Here is a 17,925-nt window from a genome sequence, read left to right as displayed (position 1 = left end):
AGCCGAGAGCCGTGGCTCCTCTTCCCAGAGTATGACGTGATCCCGGGAGATTCCAGCGTAAATCTGATGATTGTTTACCACAATCCCCCGATGAAATCAGAGAAGCTGCCGCCGCGGTGGTGAGATCTGATCATCAGCCTCCTAATAAGCAGGCAAGTTACAACACAAAGCACCGCTAATGGGTACGGCCCTCCGGCCCGCTGGGGATGCCCCTCCGACCCATCAGATGGAAATCCTAAAAGAATAGTGCAGATTCCCCACCCAGCTCCTCTGGCACATGGCCGCGATCACTGGCTCCGGCTAAGATGCATCGTCTATAGGCGTATCATGGAGTCTGAACGCTATCCTCATTTCTCATCTTGGGCTCATATTGCCGTTTTGTCTTCCAACCTTCCTTTACATCTGCAGCTCTGCTCTGTTATATGGTCTGTAAGATCTGGGATATTCAGTGGTCCCATGCGAAACGCGGACTATTATTATTCTGATGTGCCCCATGATTTATACTGCAGCCCTGCTTGAGCAGAATGTCCTGCATGCTGAAGCCTCATGGTGAATGCGGTGCACAGCGCTGGCTCATTAGTACGCACCGGCCCTGCTCCGTTACACTGTCTTGTGCTCCACGTCGGGCTTTACCAGTGGCCCTGCGTGCTCCATGTGTTCCATTTCCTTGGCCAGTCCTACCAGGACCAGTATACACATTTTGTAAATATTTACATATACACACTGCTCCAAAAAATAAAGGTACCACTTACACAACACGATGTAACTCCAAGTCTATCACATCTGTGAAATCAAGCTGTCCAGTTATGAAGCAACACGGATTGTGAGTCAATGTCTCCTGCTGTTGTACAAATGGAACAGACAACAGATAGAAATAGGCAATTAGAAAGGCAACCCCTATAAAGAAGCGGTTCTGAAGGGGTGACCACAGACCATTTCTCTGTGCTCAAACTTTTTAGCTGCTTTGGTCACTTTTGCATTTAGTCTTTGCTCTCACCCCTAGAGGTACAGTAGCGTGAGGTGGTGTCTAAAAGCCCACAGAAGTTGCTCAGGTAGTGCAGCTCATCCAGGATGGCACATCAATGCAAGCTGTGGGAAGAAGGGTAGCTGTGTGTCAGCACCGTGTCCAGAGCATGGAGATGATACCAGGCCAGTACACTAAGAGACATGGAGGGGGCCATAGGAGGGCAACAACCAAGCTGCAGGACCGCTACCACCTCCTCTGTGCAAGGAGGAACAGGAAGAGCAGTGCCAGAGCCCTGCAAAATGACCTCCAGCAGGCCACTAACATCCATGTGTCTACTCACACTATCAGAAAGAGACTCCATGAGGATGGTCTGAGTGCCTGACGTCCACAAGTGGGTGTTATGCTTACAGCCCAACACCGTGCAGCGCAATTGGCATTTGCCAGAGAAGATTGGCAGATTTGACATTGGCGCCCTGTGCTCTTCTCGAATGAGAGCACGTTCACACTGAGCGCAAGTGACAGACATGACAGAGTCTGAAGACTCCGTGGAGAACGATCTGCTGCCTGTAACATCTTCCAGTATGACCGGTTTGGCAGTGGGTCAGTAATGGTGTGGGGTGGCATTTCTTTGGAGGGCCGCACATCCCTCCATGTGCTCGCCAGAGGTAGCCTGACTGCCATTAGGTACCGGAATAAGATCCTCAGACCCCTTGTGAGACCATATGATGGTGCAGTAGTAGCAATTCCCTTACTCGTCCGTGCACAGTTCCAGTCCACAATCATCAGGACGTCTCCTGCACTTCACCTGCTTGTCTGCTGTTTCCAGTAATGTTGGTTTCCTTCAGTGGAGAAGTTCACCTGCTTGTCTACAGTTTCCAGTAACCTTGCTGCTGTGAGTGGAGAACTTCACCTGCTTGTCTGTGGTTTCCAGTAACCTTGCTCCCAGTCAGTGGAGAACTTCATCTGCTTGTCTGTGGTTTCCAGTAACCTTGCTCCCAGTCAGTGGAGGACTTCACCTGCTTGTCTGCGGTTTCCAGTAACCTTGCTCCCAGTCAGTGGAGGACTTCACCTGCTTGTCTGCGGTTTCCAGTAACCTTGCTCCCCAGCAGTGGAGAACTTCACCTGCTTGTCTGTGGTTTCCAGTAGCCTTGCTCCCAGTCAGTGGAGAACTTCATCTGCTTGTCTGTGGTTTCCAGTAACCTTGCTCCCAGTCAGTGGAGGACTTCACCTGCTTGTCTGCGGTTTCCAGTAACCTTGCTCCCCAGCAGTGAAGGACTTCACCTGCTTTTCTGTGGTTTCCAGTAACCTTGCTCCCCAGCAGTGAAGGACTTCACCTGCTTTTCTGTGGTTTCCAGTAACCTTGCTCCCCGGTAGTTGAGGACTTCACCTGCTTGTCTGTGGTTTCCAGTAACCTTGCTCCCTGGCAGTGGAGGACTTCACCTGCTTGTCTGTGGTTTCCAGTAACCTTGCTCCCCGGCATTGGAGGACTTCACCTGCTTGTCTGTGGTTTCCAGTAACCTTGCTCCCCGGCAGTGGAGGACTTCACCTGCTTGTCTGCAGTTTCCAGTAACCTTGCTCCCTTGCAGTGGAGGACTTCACCTGCTTGTCTGTGGTTTCCAGTAACCTTGCTCCCTTGCAGTGGAGGACTTCACCTGCTTGTCTGTGGTTTCCAGTAACCTTGCTCCTCGGCAGTGGAGGACTTCACCTGCTTGTCTGTGGTTTCCAGTAACCTTGCTCCTCGGCAGTGGAGGACTTCACCTGCTTGTCTGTGGTTTCCAGTAACCTTGCTCCGCGGCAGTGGAGGACTTCACCTGCTTGTCTGCAAGTTTCCAGTAACCTTGCTCCCTTGCAGTGGAGGACTTCACCTGCTTGTCTATGGTTTCCAGTAACCTTGTTCCTCGGCAGTGGAGGACTTCACCTGCTTGTCTGTGGTTTCCAGTAACCTTGCTCCCAGTCACTGGAGGACTTCACCTGCTTGTCTGTGGTTTCCAGTAACCTTGCTCCCTGGCAGTGGAGGACTTCACCTGCTTGTCTTTGGTTTCCAGTAACCTTGCTCCCTGGCAGTGGAGGACTTCACCTGCTTGTCTGTGGTTTCCAGTAACCTTGCTCCCTTGCAGTGGAGGACTTCACCTGCTTGTCTGTGGTTTCCAGTAACCTTGCTCCCTTGCAGTGGAGGATTTCACCTGCTTGTCTGCGGTGTCGAGTAACCTTGCTGCCTGTCAGTGGAGGATTTCACCTGCTTGTTTGTGGCCTCCAGGACCCCTTTAATACTTTCATATCCGCCTGTGGCTTCCAGTAACTCCACTGTTTCCCGAGTGCTCCACCTGCCTGCTGCACTAATGCCTGTGGCCCGTGTGCTCACCCAGACCTCGGGCTTAGTGGATCCATCTTCCCTCATGTGCCTACATTGTGTAACATTTCTTTTACTGTCAGGGTGGAAGTTACAAGCCACCAATGAGAAATGGAGATGACTGGCCTAAAGATGTTGTCCCATAAATAATGTATCTATCTCCCATTTACAGCACAGATGATAAATGTCTGATCGCTGAGAGCATTGCTCCTGAAAAACTCACTGATCTCCAGAATTCAGGGCACAAAGTCCTCTGTATGAATGGAGCGGTACTGAGCATGTGCGACCTCTGCTCCATATATGGGCACTAGGACTGATGGTAGCACATGCTCACAAAGGCGACCTATTGCCGCCCAATTCTGGGATCACGGGAGGTCTCAGCAGCTGGACTCCAACGCTCATACACTTATTACCTCTCCTGTGGATAGCGAAGCAAAGCGGTTTATAGGAATGTCCCTTAAAGTTATAAAAACATACAGAAAAAATCAAATTGGCGCATATTAGACTGAAAACTGATAAATCTATAATGAAATCTCCTCTGTGTCCCAGGAAATCAGCCAGGTCCTCCCTTCTCCCTTTCACTGTTCTGTGTCTGTCTGTACAATAGCTGACTGCAGCAGGAGCCTCTCCCCTATGCTCAGTCTACAGGAGATCACAACTACTCAGCAGCACCCTCTCTGCTCATTTTGGAATACAGGGAAACATATTAAAAAAATCTGTATCTCAGGAGTCCAGCAATACCCTTTGTCCTCCCTCCCTACTGTTCTGTGACTGTAAAGAAAGGCAAATAGACGGAGCCCCGCCGCCACACTGAGCCCCGCCGCCAGACTGAGCCCAGTCACCAGACTGAGCCCCGTCGCCAGACTGAGCCACACCCCAAGACTGAGCCTCGTCACCAGACTGAGCCCCGCCCCAAGACTGAACCCCGCCGCCAGACTGAGCCCCACCCCAAGACTGAGCCCCGTCGCCACACTGAGCCACACCCCAAGACTGAGCCCCGTCGCCAGACTGAGCCCCGCCCCAAGACTGAGCCCCGCCGCCAGACTGAGCCCCACCCCAAGACTGAGCCCCGTCGCCACACTGAGCCCCGCCGCCATACTGAGCCCCGCCGCCACACTGAGCCCCGCCCCAAGACTGAGCCCCGTCGCCAGACCGAGCCCTGTCGCCAGACTGAGCCCCACCACTAGACTGAGCCCCGCCACCAGACTGAGCTCCGCCACTAGACTGAGCCCCGCCACTAGACTGAACCCCATCGCCAGACTGAGCCTCGCCACCACTGAGCCCCGCCCCAAGACTGAGCCCCGCCGCCAGACTGAGCCCCGCCGCCAGACCGAGCCCCGCCGCCAGACCGAGCCCCGCCACTAGACTGAACCCCGCCACCAGACTGAGCCCTGCCAGACTGAACCCTGCCGCCACACTGAGCCCCGCCGCCACACTGAGCCCCGCCCCAAGACTTTCCTTGACACCAGAATGGGCCCCGCCACTAGACTGAGCCCTGCCACTAGAATTAGCCCCACCACCAGACTGAGCCCCACCACTAGACTGAACCCCCCAAACAAGACTGAGCCCCGCCACCAGAATGAGCCCCGACACTAGACTGCGCCCCACCTCCTCGGCTCAAAGAATAATACTGAGAAACACATAAAGAACTCTTCTTGTGTTTCAGGCCAGTCATGTTCCACATTCTCCTTTAGACTGTCCTGTGTCTGGCTGTACTGTAACTGGCTTCAGCAGGAGCCTCCCCCCTCTGTTCAGTCTACATTAGGGAAAAAAGACTAAGCTCCATCGCCTCGGCTCATATTGCAATTGAAACTATGAAATATATGAAGACACCTCCGTGCATCCCATTAGATCGGCCATGTTATCCCTTTTCACTGTTCTGTGTCTGACTGTACAATGGCTGCAGCAGGAGCCTCTCCCCTCTGCTCAGTCTACAATATAAAGCAAGAAAAGTAAGCACAACCTCTTGACTTAAGTTTCACCTCATCTACTTATATAATGATTAAAACTAAGAAATACATAAAGCAATCTTCTCTGTCCTAGAAGTGCCTCACTGTCCTTTGTCTGGCTGTCCAGTAACTGGCTGCAGCAGGAGCCTCCCCCCCTTTCCTCAGTCAACAGAAAGACAAAAGATTAAGCACAATCCTTGACTAGGCTTCACCTCCTCTGATCATATGAAGACGAAAGCTAAGAAATGCATACAGCCATCTTCTCTGCCTTGTGTCTGGCTGTCCAATAACTGGCTGCAGCGGGAAGATGACATATTACGACGCCCTACACCCTGACTGAGAAGACGTGGCTCCTGTTGACCACCAATGATGGAACTGATAAGCAGGAGATGTGTCTTGTGTCTTCTGCAGAATTTCCACAAGTCTGACAATCAGCGGTGGTGGCCAGGCTCACATAACCCGCACTCTGCCAGTCTCCGAGGTCAGCGGGTACAGACTTACCGACAGCTGGAAATGGCACAAATCGCTGGATGAAGAGTCTGGTAGAAGGAGAAAACTTGTTTGCCCTCTGAACCAGAGAATTAAGGCCGACCTGGAAATAGAAGACGCAGAAGATCAGCGGCCATGCTTCAAACTTCGGGAAAAAAGCCGCTCTTAAAGGGGTTGTCCGGTCCCCAAACACATGCCTTATCCTTAAGACCAGCTGCGCTACGCTCCGGCGGAGTTACGACCTGTCCATGTGGCCAGCACCAGCGCTTCTCACAGCTGATCAGTGGGTGCCGGACCCCCAGACCCGATACTGATGGCCTATCCGGAGGAGATCTAGTGACAGCACAACCACTTTTAACATTTCTTTTCTTTTTAAATGACAAAAAGTACAACTTTTCATGAAAAAATAGAATTCGGCCACTTTTTTTTAATCCACCGCGCTGCATAAATCACGTTCCCCCAGTGCCCCGGTCAGTAATGTGACTGCAGAACATCATTTCTATCTTTTTTTTCTTTTTCTTTCTGCAATAAAACATTTTTTTTTTTTTAATAAATATAATTTTGCTTTTATTTTTTTAATTTTTTTTGTAACATCCAAGAAGCTCATTTTTCATTTATCCAATATCGAAGCTGTGTGCCGCCATTTTCATTTTGTGGATTGTCTAGAACTTGTCATTGGTACGGATGTAAAATTAATTTTGATTAAATATATATATATTTTTTTACTATTTTAGGGAAAAAAATGAGGGAAAAAAAACAGCAAATTTTTTTTTTTTTTGTTAAGTATTATTTTTGCTTTGTAAGCAGACATCAGTATGTGCACCTTTATAGTCAGTGAGGAGCTTAAAGGGGCTTTCAACTCTAAGAGCTCACATGAACGCTGCAGCCAGTCCCTGAACAACGACAGCGATGATGCGAGACGTGACCACTGCAGCCAATGTGCTGGGACCGGAGCAGCAGGTGATAGCTGATGTTGGACCTGGGGAGGCAGCTCTGTTTGTTATGTTACATATATAATAATACTTGGGACACGCTTTTCTCAAAATGGAAAATTCCTTTAAATTCATGAGTCCACGGAAGAGGAGACGGGGTCGATGTGTGAGGGAGATGTGATCGTGGGGCCGTTCTCAGGCCAAGGTTTGGGGCTTTCTGTCCATTCCATTTGCTCCGACTTTATATCGTTCTTTCAGTCAGTGAGCTCTTTTCTATTTTTGTGCCTTTTCCTCAGTTTTTAGTGCTTGTAGATGACGGACCTGGAGTGACGGAGGGTGTGAGGGGTCCACAATTACAGCTCTGCCGGCTGATGTCAGAGCACTTAGAGCCCCCCGGAGCCGAGACCCTGAGTGATTACGGGCAGTAGCAGCAGATTCACACGCTGTCAGACGCTCGCTCCGCACGACGCTCACAATTATCGGGGAGAGGGAGCTGGGATTAAAAAACCCACAGGGGCTTTATCACATCGGAGACGCTGACAGAAAACCTGAACGTACAATGTGCAAGAAGAAAGATCCGACCGGATCCATAAATACTCCCCGTAACCCCGTCACTACCGCCGACCTGCAAACAGCGGGGATCGGATCCATAAATACTCCCCGTAACCCCGTCACTACCGCCAACCTGCAAACAGCGGGGACCGGATCCATAAATACTCCCCGTAACCCCGTCACTGCCACCGCCCTGCAAACAGCGGAGACCGGATCCATAAATACTCCCCGTAACCCCGTCACTACCGCCGCCCTGCAAACAGCGGGGATCGGATCCATAAATACTCCCCGTAACCCCGTCACTACCGCCGACCTGCAAACAGCGGAGACCGGATCCATAAATACTCCCCGTAACCCCGTCACTACCGCCGACCTGCAAACAGCGGAGACCGGATCCATAAATACTCCCCGTAACCCCGTCACTGCCACCGCCCTGCAAACAGCGGAGACCGGATCCATAAATACTCCCCGTAACCCCGTCACTGCCACCGCCCTGCAAACAGCGGGGACCGGATCCATAAATACTCCCCGTAACCCCGTCACTGCCACCGCCCTGCAAACAGCGGGGACCGGATCCATAAATACTCCCCGTAACCCCGTCACTGCCACCGCCCTGCAAACAGCGGAGACCGGATCCATAAATACTCCCCGTAACCCCGTCACTGCCACCGCCCTGCAAACAGCGGAGACCGGATCCATAAATACTCCCCGTAACCCCGTCACTGCCACCGCCCTGCAAACAGCGGGGACCGGATCCATAAATACTCCCCGTAACCCCGTCACTGCCACCGCCCTGCAAACAGCGGGGACCGGATCCATAAATACTCCCCGTAACCCCGTCACTGCCACCGCCCTGCAAACAGCGGAGACCGGATCCATAAATACTCCCCGTAACCCCGTCACTGCCGCCGCCCTGCAAACAGCGGAGACCGGATCCATAAATACTCCCCGTAACCCCGTCACTACCGCCGACCTGCAAACAGCGGGGACCGGATCCATAAATACTCCCCGTAACCCCGTCACTGCCACCGCCCTGCAAACAGCGGGGACCGGATCCATAAATACTCCCCGTAACCCCGTCACTGCCACCGCCCTGCAAACAGCGGAGACCGGATCCATAAATACTCCCCGTAACCCCGTCACTACCGCCGCCCTGCAAACAGCGGAGACCGGATCCATAAATACTCCCCGTAACCCCGTCACTGCCACCGCCCTGCAAACAGCGGGGACCGGATCCATAAATACTCCCCGTAACCCCGTCACTACCGCCGCCCTGCAAACAGCGGGGACCGGATCCATAAATACTCCCCGTAACCCCGTCACTACCGCCGCCCTGCAAACAGCGGGGACCGGATCCATAAATACTCCCCGTAACCCCGTCACTGCCACCGCCCTGCAAACAGCGGAGACCGGATCCATAAATACTCCTCGTAACCCCGTCACTGCCACCGCCCTGCAAACAACGGGGACCGGATCCATAAATACTCCCCGTAACCCCGTCACTGCCACCGCCCTGCAAACAGCGGGGACCGGATCCATAAATACTCCCCGTAACCCCGTCACTGCCACCGCCCTGCAAACAGCGGAGACCGGATCCATAAATACTCCCCGTAACCCCGTCACTGCCACCGCCCTGCAAACAGCGGAGACCGGATCCATAAATACTCCCCGTAACCCCGTCACTGCCACCGCCCTGCAAACAGCGGAGACCGGATCCATAAATACTCCCTGTAACCCCGTCACTGCCACCGCCCTGCAAACAGCGGGGACCGGATCCATAAATACTCCCCGTAACCCCGTCACTGCCACCGCCCTGCAAACAGCGGGGACCGGATCCATAAATACTCCTCGTAACCCGTCACTGCCACCGTCCTGCAAACAGCGGAGACCGGATCCATAAATACTCCCCGTAACCCCGTCACTGCCACCGCCCTGCAAACAGCGGGGACCGGATCCATAAATACTCCCCGTAACCCCATCACTGCCACCGCCCTGCAAACAGTGGGGGCCGTGGTCCATAAATACTCCCCGTAACCCCGTCACTGCCACCGCCCTGCAAACAGCGGGGACCGGATCCATAAATACTCCCCGCAACCCCGTCACTGCCACCGCCCTGCAAACAGCAGAGACCGGATCCATAAATACTCCCCGTAACCCCGTCACTGCCACCGCCCTGCAAACAGCAGAGACCGGATCCATAAATACTCCCCGTAACCCCGTCACTGCCACCGCCCTGCAAACAGCAGAGACCGGATCCATAAATACTCCCCGTAACCCCATCACTGCCACCGCCCTGCAAACAGCAGAGACCGGATCCATAAATACTCCCCGTAACCCCATCACTACCGCCGCCCTGCAAACAGCGGAGACCGGATCCATAAATACTCCCCGTAACCCCGTCACTGCCACCGCCCTGCAAACAGCGGGGACCGGATCCATAAATACTCCCCGTAACCCCGTCACTACCGCCGCCCTGCAAACAGCGGAGACCGGATCCATAAATACTCCCCGTAACCCCGTCACTGCCACCGCCCTGCAAACAGCGGAGACCGGATCCATAAATACTCCCCGTAACCCCGTCACTACCGCCGTCCTGCAAACAGCGGGGATCGGATCCATAAATACTCCCCGTAACCTCGTCACTGCCACCGCCCTGCAAACAGCGGAGACCGGATCCATAAATACTCCCCGTAACCCCGTCACTGCCACCGCCCTGCAAACAGCGGAGACCGGATCCATAAATACTCCCCATAACCCCGTCACTGCCACCGCCCTGCAAACAGCGGAGACCGGATCCATAAATACTCCCCATAACCCCGTCACTGCCACCGCCCTGCAAACAGCGGAGACCGGATCCATAAATACTCCCCGTAACCCCGTCACTGCCGCCGCCCTGCAAACAGCGGAGACCGGATCCATAAATACTCCCCATAACCCCGTCACTGCCACCGCCCTGCAAACAGCGGGGGCCGGATCCATAAATACTCCCCGTAACCCCGTCACTGCCACCGCCCTGCAAACAGTGGAGACCGGATCCATAAATACTCCCCGTAACTCCGTCACTGCCACCACCCTGCAAACAGCGGAGACCGGATCCATAAATACTCCCCGTAACTCCGTCACTGCCACCGCCCAGCAAACAGTGGGGGCCGTGGTCTATAAATACTCCCCGTAACCCCGTCACTGCCGCCACCCTGCAAACAGCGGAGACCGGATCCATAAATACTCCCCGTAACCCCGTCACTGCCGCCGCCCTGCAAACAGCGGAGACCGGATCCATAAATACTCCCCGTAACCCCGTCACTGCCACCGCCCTGCAAACAGCGGGGACCGGATCCATAAATACTCCACGTAACCCCGTCACTGCCACCTCCCTGCAAACAGCGGAGACCGGATCCATAAATACTCCCCGTAACCCCGTCACTGCCACCGCCCTGCAAACAGCGGAGACCGGATCCATAAATACTCCCCGTAACCCCGTCACTGCCACCGCCCTGCAAACAGCGGAGACCGGATCCATAAATACTCCCCGTAACCCCGTCACTGCCACCGCCCTGCAAACAGTGGAGACCGGATCCATAAATACTCCCCGTAACCCCGTCACTGCCACCGTCCTGCAAACAGCGGGGACCGGATCCATAAATACTCCCCGTAACCCCGTCACTGCCGCCGCCCTGCAAACAGCGGAGACCGGATCCATAAATACTCCCCGTAACCCCGTCACTGCCACCGCCCTGCAAACAGCGGGGACCAGATCCATAAATACTCCCCGTAACCCCGTCACTGCCACCGCCCTGCAAACAGCGGAGACCGGATCCATAAATACTCCCCGTAACCCCGTCACTGCCACCGCCCTGCAAACAGCGGGGACCAGATCCATAAATACTCCCCGTAACCCCGTCACTGCCACCGCCCTGCAAACAGCGGGGACCGGATCCATAAATACTCCCCGTAACCCCGTCACTGCCACCGCCCTGCAAACAGCGGAGACCGGATCCATAAATACTCCCCGTAACCCCGTCACTGCCACCGCCCTGCAAACAGCGGAGATCGGATCCATAAATACTCCCCGTAACCCCGTCACTGCCACCGCCCTGCAAACAGCGGAGACCGGATCCATAAATACTCCCCGTAACCCCGTCACCGCCCTGCAAACAACGGGGACCGGATCCATAAATACTCCCCGTAACCCCGTCACTGCCACCGCCCTGCAAACAGCGGAGACCGGATCCATAAATACTCCCCGTAACCCCGTCACTGCCGCCGCCCTGCAAACAACGGGGATCGGATCCATAAATACTCCCCGTAACCCCGTCACTGCCACCGCCCTGCAAACAGCAGAGACCGGATCCATAAATACTCCCCGTAACCCCATCACTACCGCCGCCCTGCAAACAGCGGAGACCGGATCCATAAATACTCCCCGTAACCCCGTCACTGCCGCCGCCCTGCAAACAGCGGGGACCGGATCCATAAATACTCCCCGTAACCCCGTCACTACCGCCGCCCTGCAAACAGCGGAGACCGGATCCATAAATACTCCCCGTAACCCCGTCACTGCCACCGCCCTGCAAACAGCGGAGACCGGATCCATAAATACTCCCCGTAACCCCGTCACTACCGCCGTCCTGCAAACAGCGGGGATCGGATCCATAAATACTCCCCGTAACCTCGTCACTGCCACCGCCCTGCAAACAGCGGAGACCGGATCCATAAATACTCCCCGTAACCCCGTCACTGCCACCGCCCTGCAAACAGCGGAGACCGGATCCATAAATACTCCCCATAACCCCGTCACTGCCACCGCCCTGCAAACAGCGGAGACCGGATCCATAAATACTCCCCGTAACCCCGTCACTGCCGCCGCCCTGCAAACAGCGGAGACCGGATCCATAAATACTCCCCATAACCCCGTCACTGCCACCGCCCTGCAAACAGCGGAGACCGGATCCATAAATACTCCCCGTAACCCCGTCACTGCCACCGCCCTGCAAACAGTGGAGACCGGATCCATAAATACTCCCCGTAACTCCGTCACTGCCACCACCCTGCAAACAGCGGAGACCGGATCCATAAATACTCCCCGTAACTCCGTCACTGCCACCGCCCAGCAAACAGTGGGGGCCGTGGTCTATAAATACTCCCCGTAACCCCGTCACTGCCGCCACCCTGCAAACAGCGGAGACCGGATCCATAAATACTCCCCGTAACCCCGTCACTGCCGCCGCCCTGCAAACAGCGGAGACCGGATCCATAAATACTCCCCGTAACCCCGTCACTGCCACCGCCCTGCAAACAGCGGGGACCGGATCCATAAATACTCCACGTAACCCCGTCACTGCCACCTCCCTGCAAACAGCGGAGACCGGATCCATAAATACTCCCCGTAACCCCGTCACTGCCACCGCCCTGCAAACAGCGGAGACCGGATCCATAAATACTCCCCGTAACCCCGTCACTGCCACCGCCCTGCAAACAGCGGAGACCGGATCCATAAATACTCCCCGTAACCCCGTCACTGCCACCGCCCTGCAAACAGTGGAGACCGGATCCATAAATACTCCCCGTAACCCCGTCACTGCCACCGTCCTGCAAACAGCGGGGACCGGATCCATAAATACTCCCCGTAACCCCGTCACTGCCGCCGCCCTGCAAACAGCGGAGACCGGATCCATAAATACTCCCCGTAACCCCGTCACTGCCACCGCCCTGCAAACAGCGGGGACCAGATCCATAAATACTCCCCGTAACCCCGTCACTGCCACCGCCCTGCAAACAGCGGAGACCGGATCCATAAATACTCCCCGTAACCCCGTCACTGCCACCGCCCTGCAAACAGCGGGGACCAGATCCATAAATACTCCCCGTAACCCCGTCACTGCCACCGCCCTGCAAACAGCGGGGACCGGATCCATAAATACTCCCCGTAACCCCGTCACTGCCACCGCCCTGCAAACAGCGGAGACCGGATCCATAAATACTCCCCGTAACCCCGTCACTGCCACCACCCTGCAAACAGCGGAGACCGGATCCATAAATACTCCCCATAACCCCGTCACTGCCACCGCCCTGCAAACAGCGGGGACCGGATCCATAAATACTCCCCGTAACCCCGTCACTGCCACCGCCCTGCAAACAGCGGAGATCGGATCCATAAATACTCCCCGTAACCCCGTCACTGCCACCGCCCTGCAAACAGCGGAGACCGGATCCATAAATACTCCCCGTAACCCCGTCACCGCCACCGCCCTGCAAACAACGGGGACCGGATCCATAAATACTCCCCGTAACCCCGTCACTGCCACCGCCCTGCAAACAGCGGAGACCGGATCCATAAATACTCCCCGTAACCCCGTCACTGCCGCCGCCCTGCAAACAACGGGGATCGGATCCATAAATACTCCCCGTAACCCCGTCACCGCTACGCAAACAGCAGAGACCGGATCCATAAATACTCCCCGTAACCCCGTCACTGCCACCGCCCTGCAAACAGCGGGGACCAGATCCATAAATACTCCCCGTAACCCCGTCACTGCCACCGCCCTGCAAACAGCGGAGACCGGATCCATAAATACTCCCCGTAACCCCGTCACTGCCACCGCCCTGCAAACAGCGGGGACCAGATCCATAAATACTCCCCGTAACCCCGTCACTGCCACCGCCCTGCAAACAGCGGGGACCGGATCCATAAATACTCCCCGTAACCCCGTCACTGCCACCGCCCTGCAAACAGCGGAGACCGGATCCATAAATACTCCCCGTAACCCCGTCACTGCCACCGCCCTGCAAACAGCGGGGACCGGATCCATAAATACTCCCCGTAACCCCGTCACTGCCACCGCCCTGCAAACAGCGGAGATCGGATCCATAAATACTCCCCGTAACCCCGTCACTGCCACCGCCCTGCAAACAGCGGAGACCGGATCCATAAATACTCCCCGTAACCCCGTCACCGCCACCGCCCTGCAAACAACGGGGACCGGATCCATAAATACTCCCCGTAACCCCGTCACTGCCACCGCCCTGCAAACAGCGGAGACCGGATCCATAAATACTCCCCGTAACCCCGTCACTGCCGCCGCCCTGCAAACAACGGGGACCGGATCCATAAATACTCCCCGTAACCCCGTCACCGCTACGCAAACAGCAGAGACCGGATCCATAAATACTCCCCGTAACCCCGTCACTGCCACGGCCCTGCAAACAGCGGAGACCGGATCCATAAATACTCCCCGTAACCCCGTCACTGCCGCCGCCCTGCAAACAGCGGAGACCGGATCCATAAATACTCCCCGTAACCCCGTCACTGCCGCCGCCCTGCAAACAGCGGAGACTGGATCCATAAATACTCCCCGTAACCCCGTCACTGCCACCGCCCTGCAAACAGCGGAGATCGGATCCATAAATACTCCCCATAACCCCGTCACTGCCACCGCCCTGCAAACAACAGGGACCGGATCCATAAATACTCCCCGTAACCCCGTCACTGCCACCGCCCTGCAAACAGCGGAGACCGGATCCATAAATACTCCCCATAACCCCGTCACTGCCACCGCCCTGCAAACAACAGGGACCGGATCCATAAATACTCCCCGTAACCCCGTCACTACCACCGCCCTGCAAACAGCGGAGACCGGATCCATAAATACTCCCCGTAACCCTGTCACTGCCACCGCCCTGCAAACAGAGGAGACCGGATCCATGAATACTCCCCGTAACCCCGTCACTGCCACCGCCCTGCAAACAGCGGAGACCGGATCCATAAATACTCCCGGTAACCCCGTCACTGCCACCACCGTGCAAACAGCGGGGACCAGATCCATAAATACTCCCCGTAACCCCGTCACTGCCACCACCCTGCAAACAGCAGAGACCGGATCCATAAATACTCCCCGTAACCCCATCACTGCCACCGCCCTGCAAACAGCGGAGACCGGATCCATAAATACTCCCCGTAACCCCGTCACTGCCACCGCCCTGCAAACAGCGGGGACCGGATCCATAAATACTCCCCGTAACCCCGTCACTGCCACCGCCCTGCAAACAACGGGGACCGGATCCATAAATACTCCCTGTAACTCCGTCACTGCCACCGCCCTGCAAACAGCGGAGACCGGATCCATAAATACTCCCCGTAACCCCGTCACTGCCACCGCCCTGCAAACAGCGGAGACCGGATCCATAAATACTCCCCGTAACCCCGTCACTGCCACCGCCCTGCAAACAACGGGGACCGGATCCATAAATACTCCCCGTAACCCCGTCACCGCTACGCAAACAGCAGAGACCGGATCCATAAATACTCCCGGTAACCCCGTCACTGCCACCGCCCTGCAAACAGCGGAGACCGGATCCATAAATACTCCCCGTAACCCCGTCATTGCCACCACCGTGCAAACAGCGGGGACCAGATCGATAAATACTCCCCGTAACCCCATCACTGCTACCGCCCTGCAAACAGTGGGGGCCGTGGTCCATAAATACTCCCCGTAACCCCGTCACTGCCACCGCACTGCAAACAGCGGGGACCGGATCCATAAATACTCCCCGTAACCCCGTCACTGCCACCGCACTGCAAACAGTGGGGGCCGTGGTCCATAAATACTCCCCGTAACCCCGTCACTGCCACCGCCCTGCAAACAGTGGGGGCCGTGGTCCATAAATACTCCCCGTAACCCCGTCACTGCCACCGCCCTGCAAACAGCGGAGACCGGATCCATAAATACTCCCCGTAACCCCGTCACTGCCACCGCCCTGCAAACAGCGGGGACCGGATCCATAAATACTCCCCGTAACCCCGTCACTGCCACCGCCCTGCAAACAACGGGGACCGGATCCATAAATACTCCCCGTAACCCCGTCACTGCCACCGCCCTGCAAACAGCGGAGACCGGATCCATAAATACTCCCCGTAACCCCGTCACTGCCACCGCCCTGCAAACAACGGGGACCGGATCCATAAATACTCCCCGTAACTCCGTCACTGCCACCGCCCTGCAAACAGCGGAGACCGGATCCATAAATACTCCCCGTAACCCCGTCACTGCCACCGCCCTGCAAACAACGGGGACCGGATCCATAAATACTCCCCGTAACCCCGTCACCGCTACGCAAACAGCAGAGACCGGATCCATAAATACTCCCGGTAACCCCGTCACTGCCACCGCCCTGCAAACAGCGGAGACCGGATCCATAAATACTCCCCGTAACCCCGTCATTGCCACCACCGTGCAAACAGCAGAGACCGGATCCATAAATACTCCCCGTAACCCCGTCACTGCCACCGCCCTGCAAACAGTGGGGGCCGTGGTCCATAAATACTCCCCGTAACCCCGTCACTGCCACCGCCCTGCAAACAGCGGAGATCGGATCCATAAATACTCCCCATAACCCCGTCACTGCCACCGCCCTGCAAACAACGGGGATCGGATCCATAAATACTCCCCGTAACCCCGTCACCGCTACGCAAACAGCAGAGACCGGATCCATAAATACTCCCGGTAACCCCGTCACTGCCACCGCCCTGCAAACAGCAGAGATCGGATCCATAAATACTCCCCGTAACCCCGTCATTGCCACCACCGTGCAAACAGCGGGGACCAGATCCATAAATACTCCCCGTAACCCCGTCACTGCCACCGCCCTGCAAACAGGAGAGACCGGATCCATAAATACTCCCCGTAACCCCGTCACTGCCACCACCCTGCAAACAGTGGGGACCGGATCCATAAATACTCCCCGTAACCCCGTCACTGCCACCACCCTGCAAACAGTGGGGGCCGTGGTCCATAAATACTCCCCGTAACCCCGTCACTGCCACCGCCCTGCAAACAGCGGAGAACGGATCCATAAATACTCCCCGTAACCCCGTCACTGCCACCGCCCTGCAAACAGTGGGGAACGGATCCATAAATACTCCCCGTAACCCCGTCACTGCCACCACCGTGCAAACAGCGGGGACCGGATCCATAAATACTCCCCATAACCCCGTCACTGCCACCACCCTGCAAACAGTGGGGGCCGTGGTCCATAAATACTCCCCGTAACTGCCACCGCCCTGCAAACAGCGGAGAACGGATCCATAAATACTCCCCGTAACCCCGTCACTGCCACCGCCCTGCAAACAGTGGGGAACGGATCCATAAATACTCCTCGTAACCCCGTCACTGCCACCGCCCTGCAAACAGCGGGGGCCGTGGTCCCCTAAGCTGGTATCCTGTAGAGTCACACCTGTGTCATGATGTCCTGACTGCTGTCCTGTAGAGTGTTCCTGCCTTGGTATTGTAAAGAGTCTCTGCTTCTCTGGATCTCCTGTTATATCCCCACTATATATTTCACAACTGTTGTCTTTCAAGCCTTCATCCAGAGGTCAAGGCGAATGTGTGATGAAATTAACTCGTATAGCTTGATTATTTAATCAATTTGCATAATATTCCTCCACTGTTTTACAAGTCAACAAGACAGCTAGCCTGGACAATGTGTAATCAAAATATCGGGAAACATCATTGTTCAATTACCCTGCATCTCTAGTCATCCAGGATAACAGCACAATATGTTGCAACAAACGTCAATTTAGAAGTCAATATTCCAGACACATATGAACAATAGTCTGTGTTCTCTTCACCAACCAATAGATACATATAGATAACAGTCTATGCCTCCTGGCTTAATGAAAATAGACGTCTA

The 17,925-nt window shown here is 55.4% G+C and overlaps 1 protein-coding gene across 1 annotated transcript in view; it reads right to left on the bottom strand.

Moving 5' to 3' along the window:
- The window catches only part of SFXN5 (sideroflexin 5), a 345,747-nt gene that overhangs the window by 166,284 nt on the left and 161,538 nt on the right, over positions 1–17,925 (bottom strand). The window contains exon 10 of the mRNA XM_069745104.1: positions 5,768–5,858. Within this exon, the coding sequence (XP_069601205.1) occupies positions 5,768–5,858 (91 nt within the window). The remainder of the gene's footprint in view (positions 1–5,767; positions 5,859–17,925) is intronic.

The sequence above is a fragment of the Ranitomeya imitator genome, chromosome 1, assembly GCF_032444005.1.
Source record: "Ranitomeya imitator isolate aRanImi1 chromosome 1, aRanImi1.pri, whole genome shotgun sequence".
NCBI classification, from domain to species: domain Eukaryota; kingdom Metazoa; phylum Chordata; class Amphibia; order Anura; family Dendrobatidae; genus Ranitomeya; species Ranitomeya imitator.
Note: the sequence above shows the minus strand (reverse complement) of the source record. Positions and strands in the feature narration are given on the sequence as shown.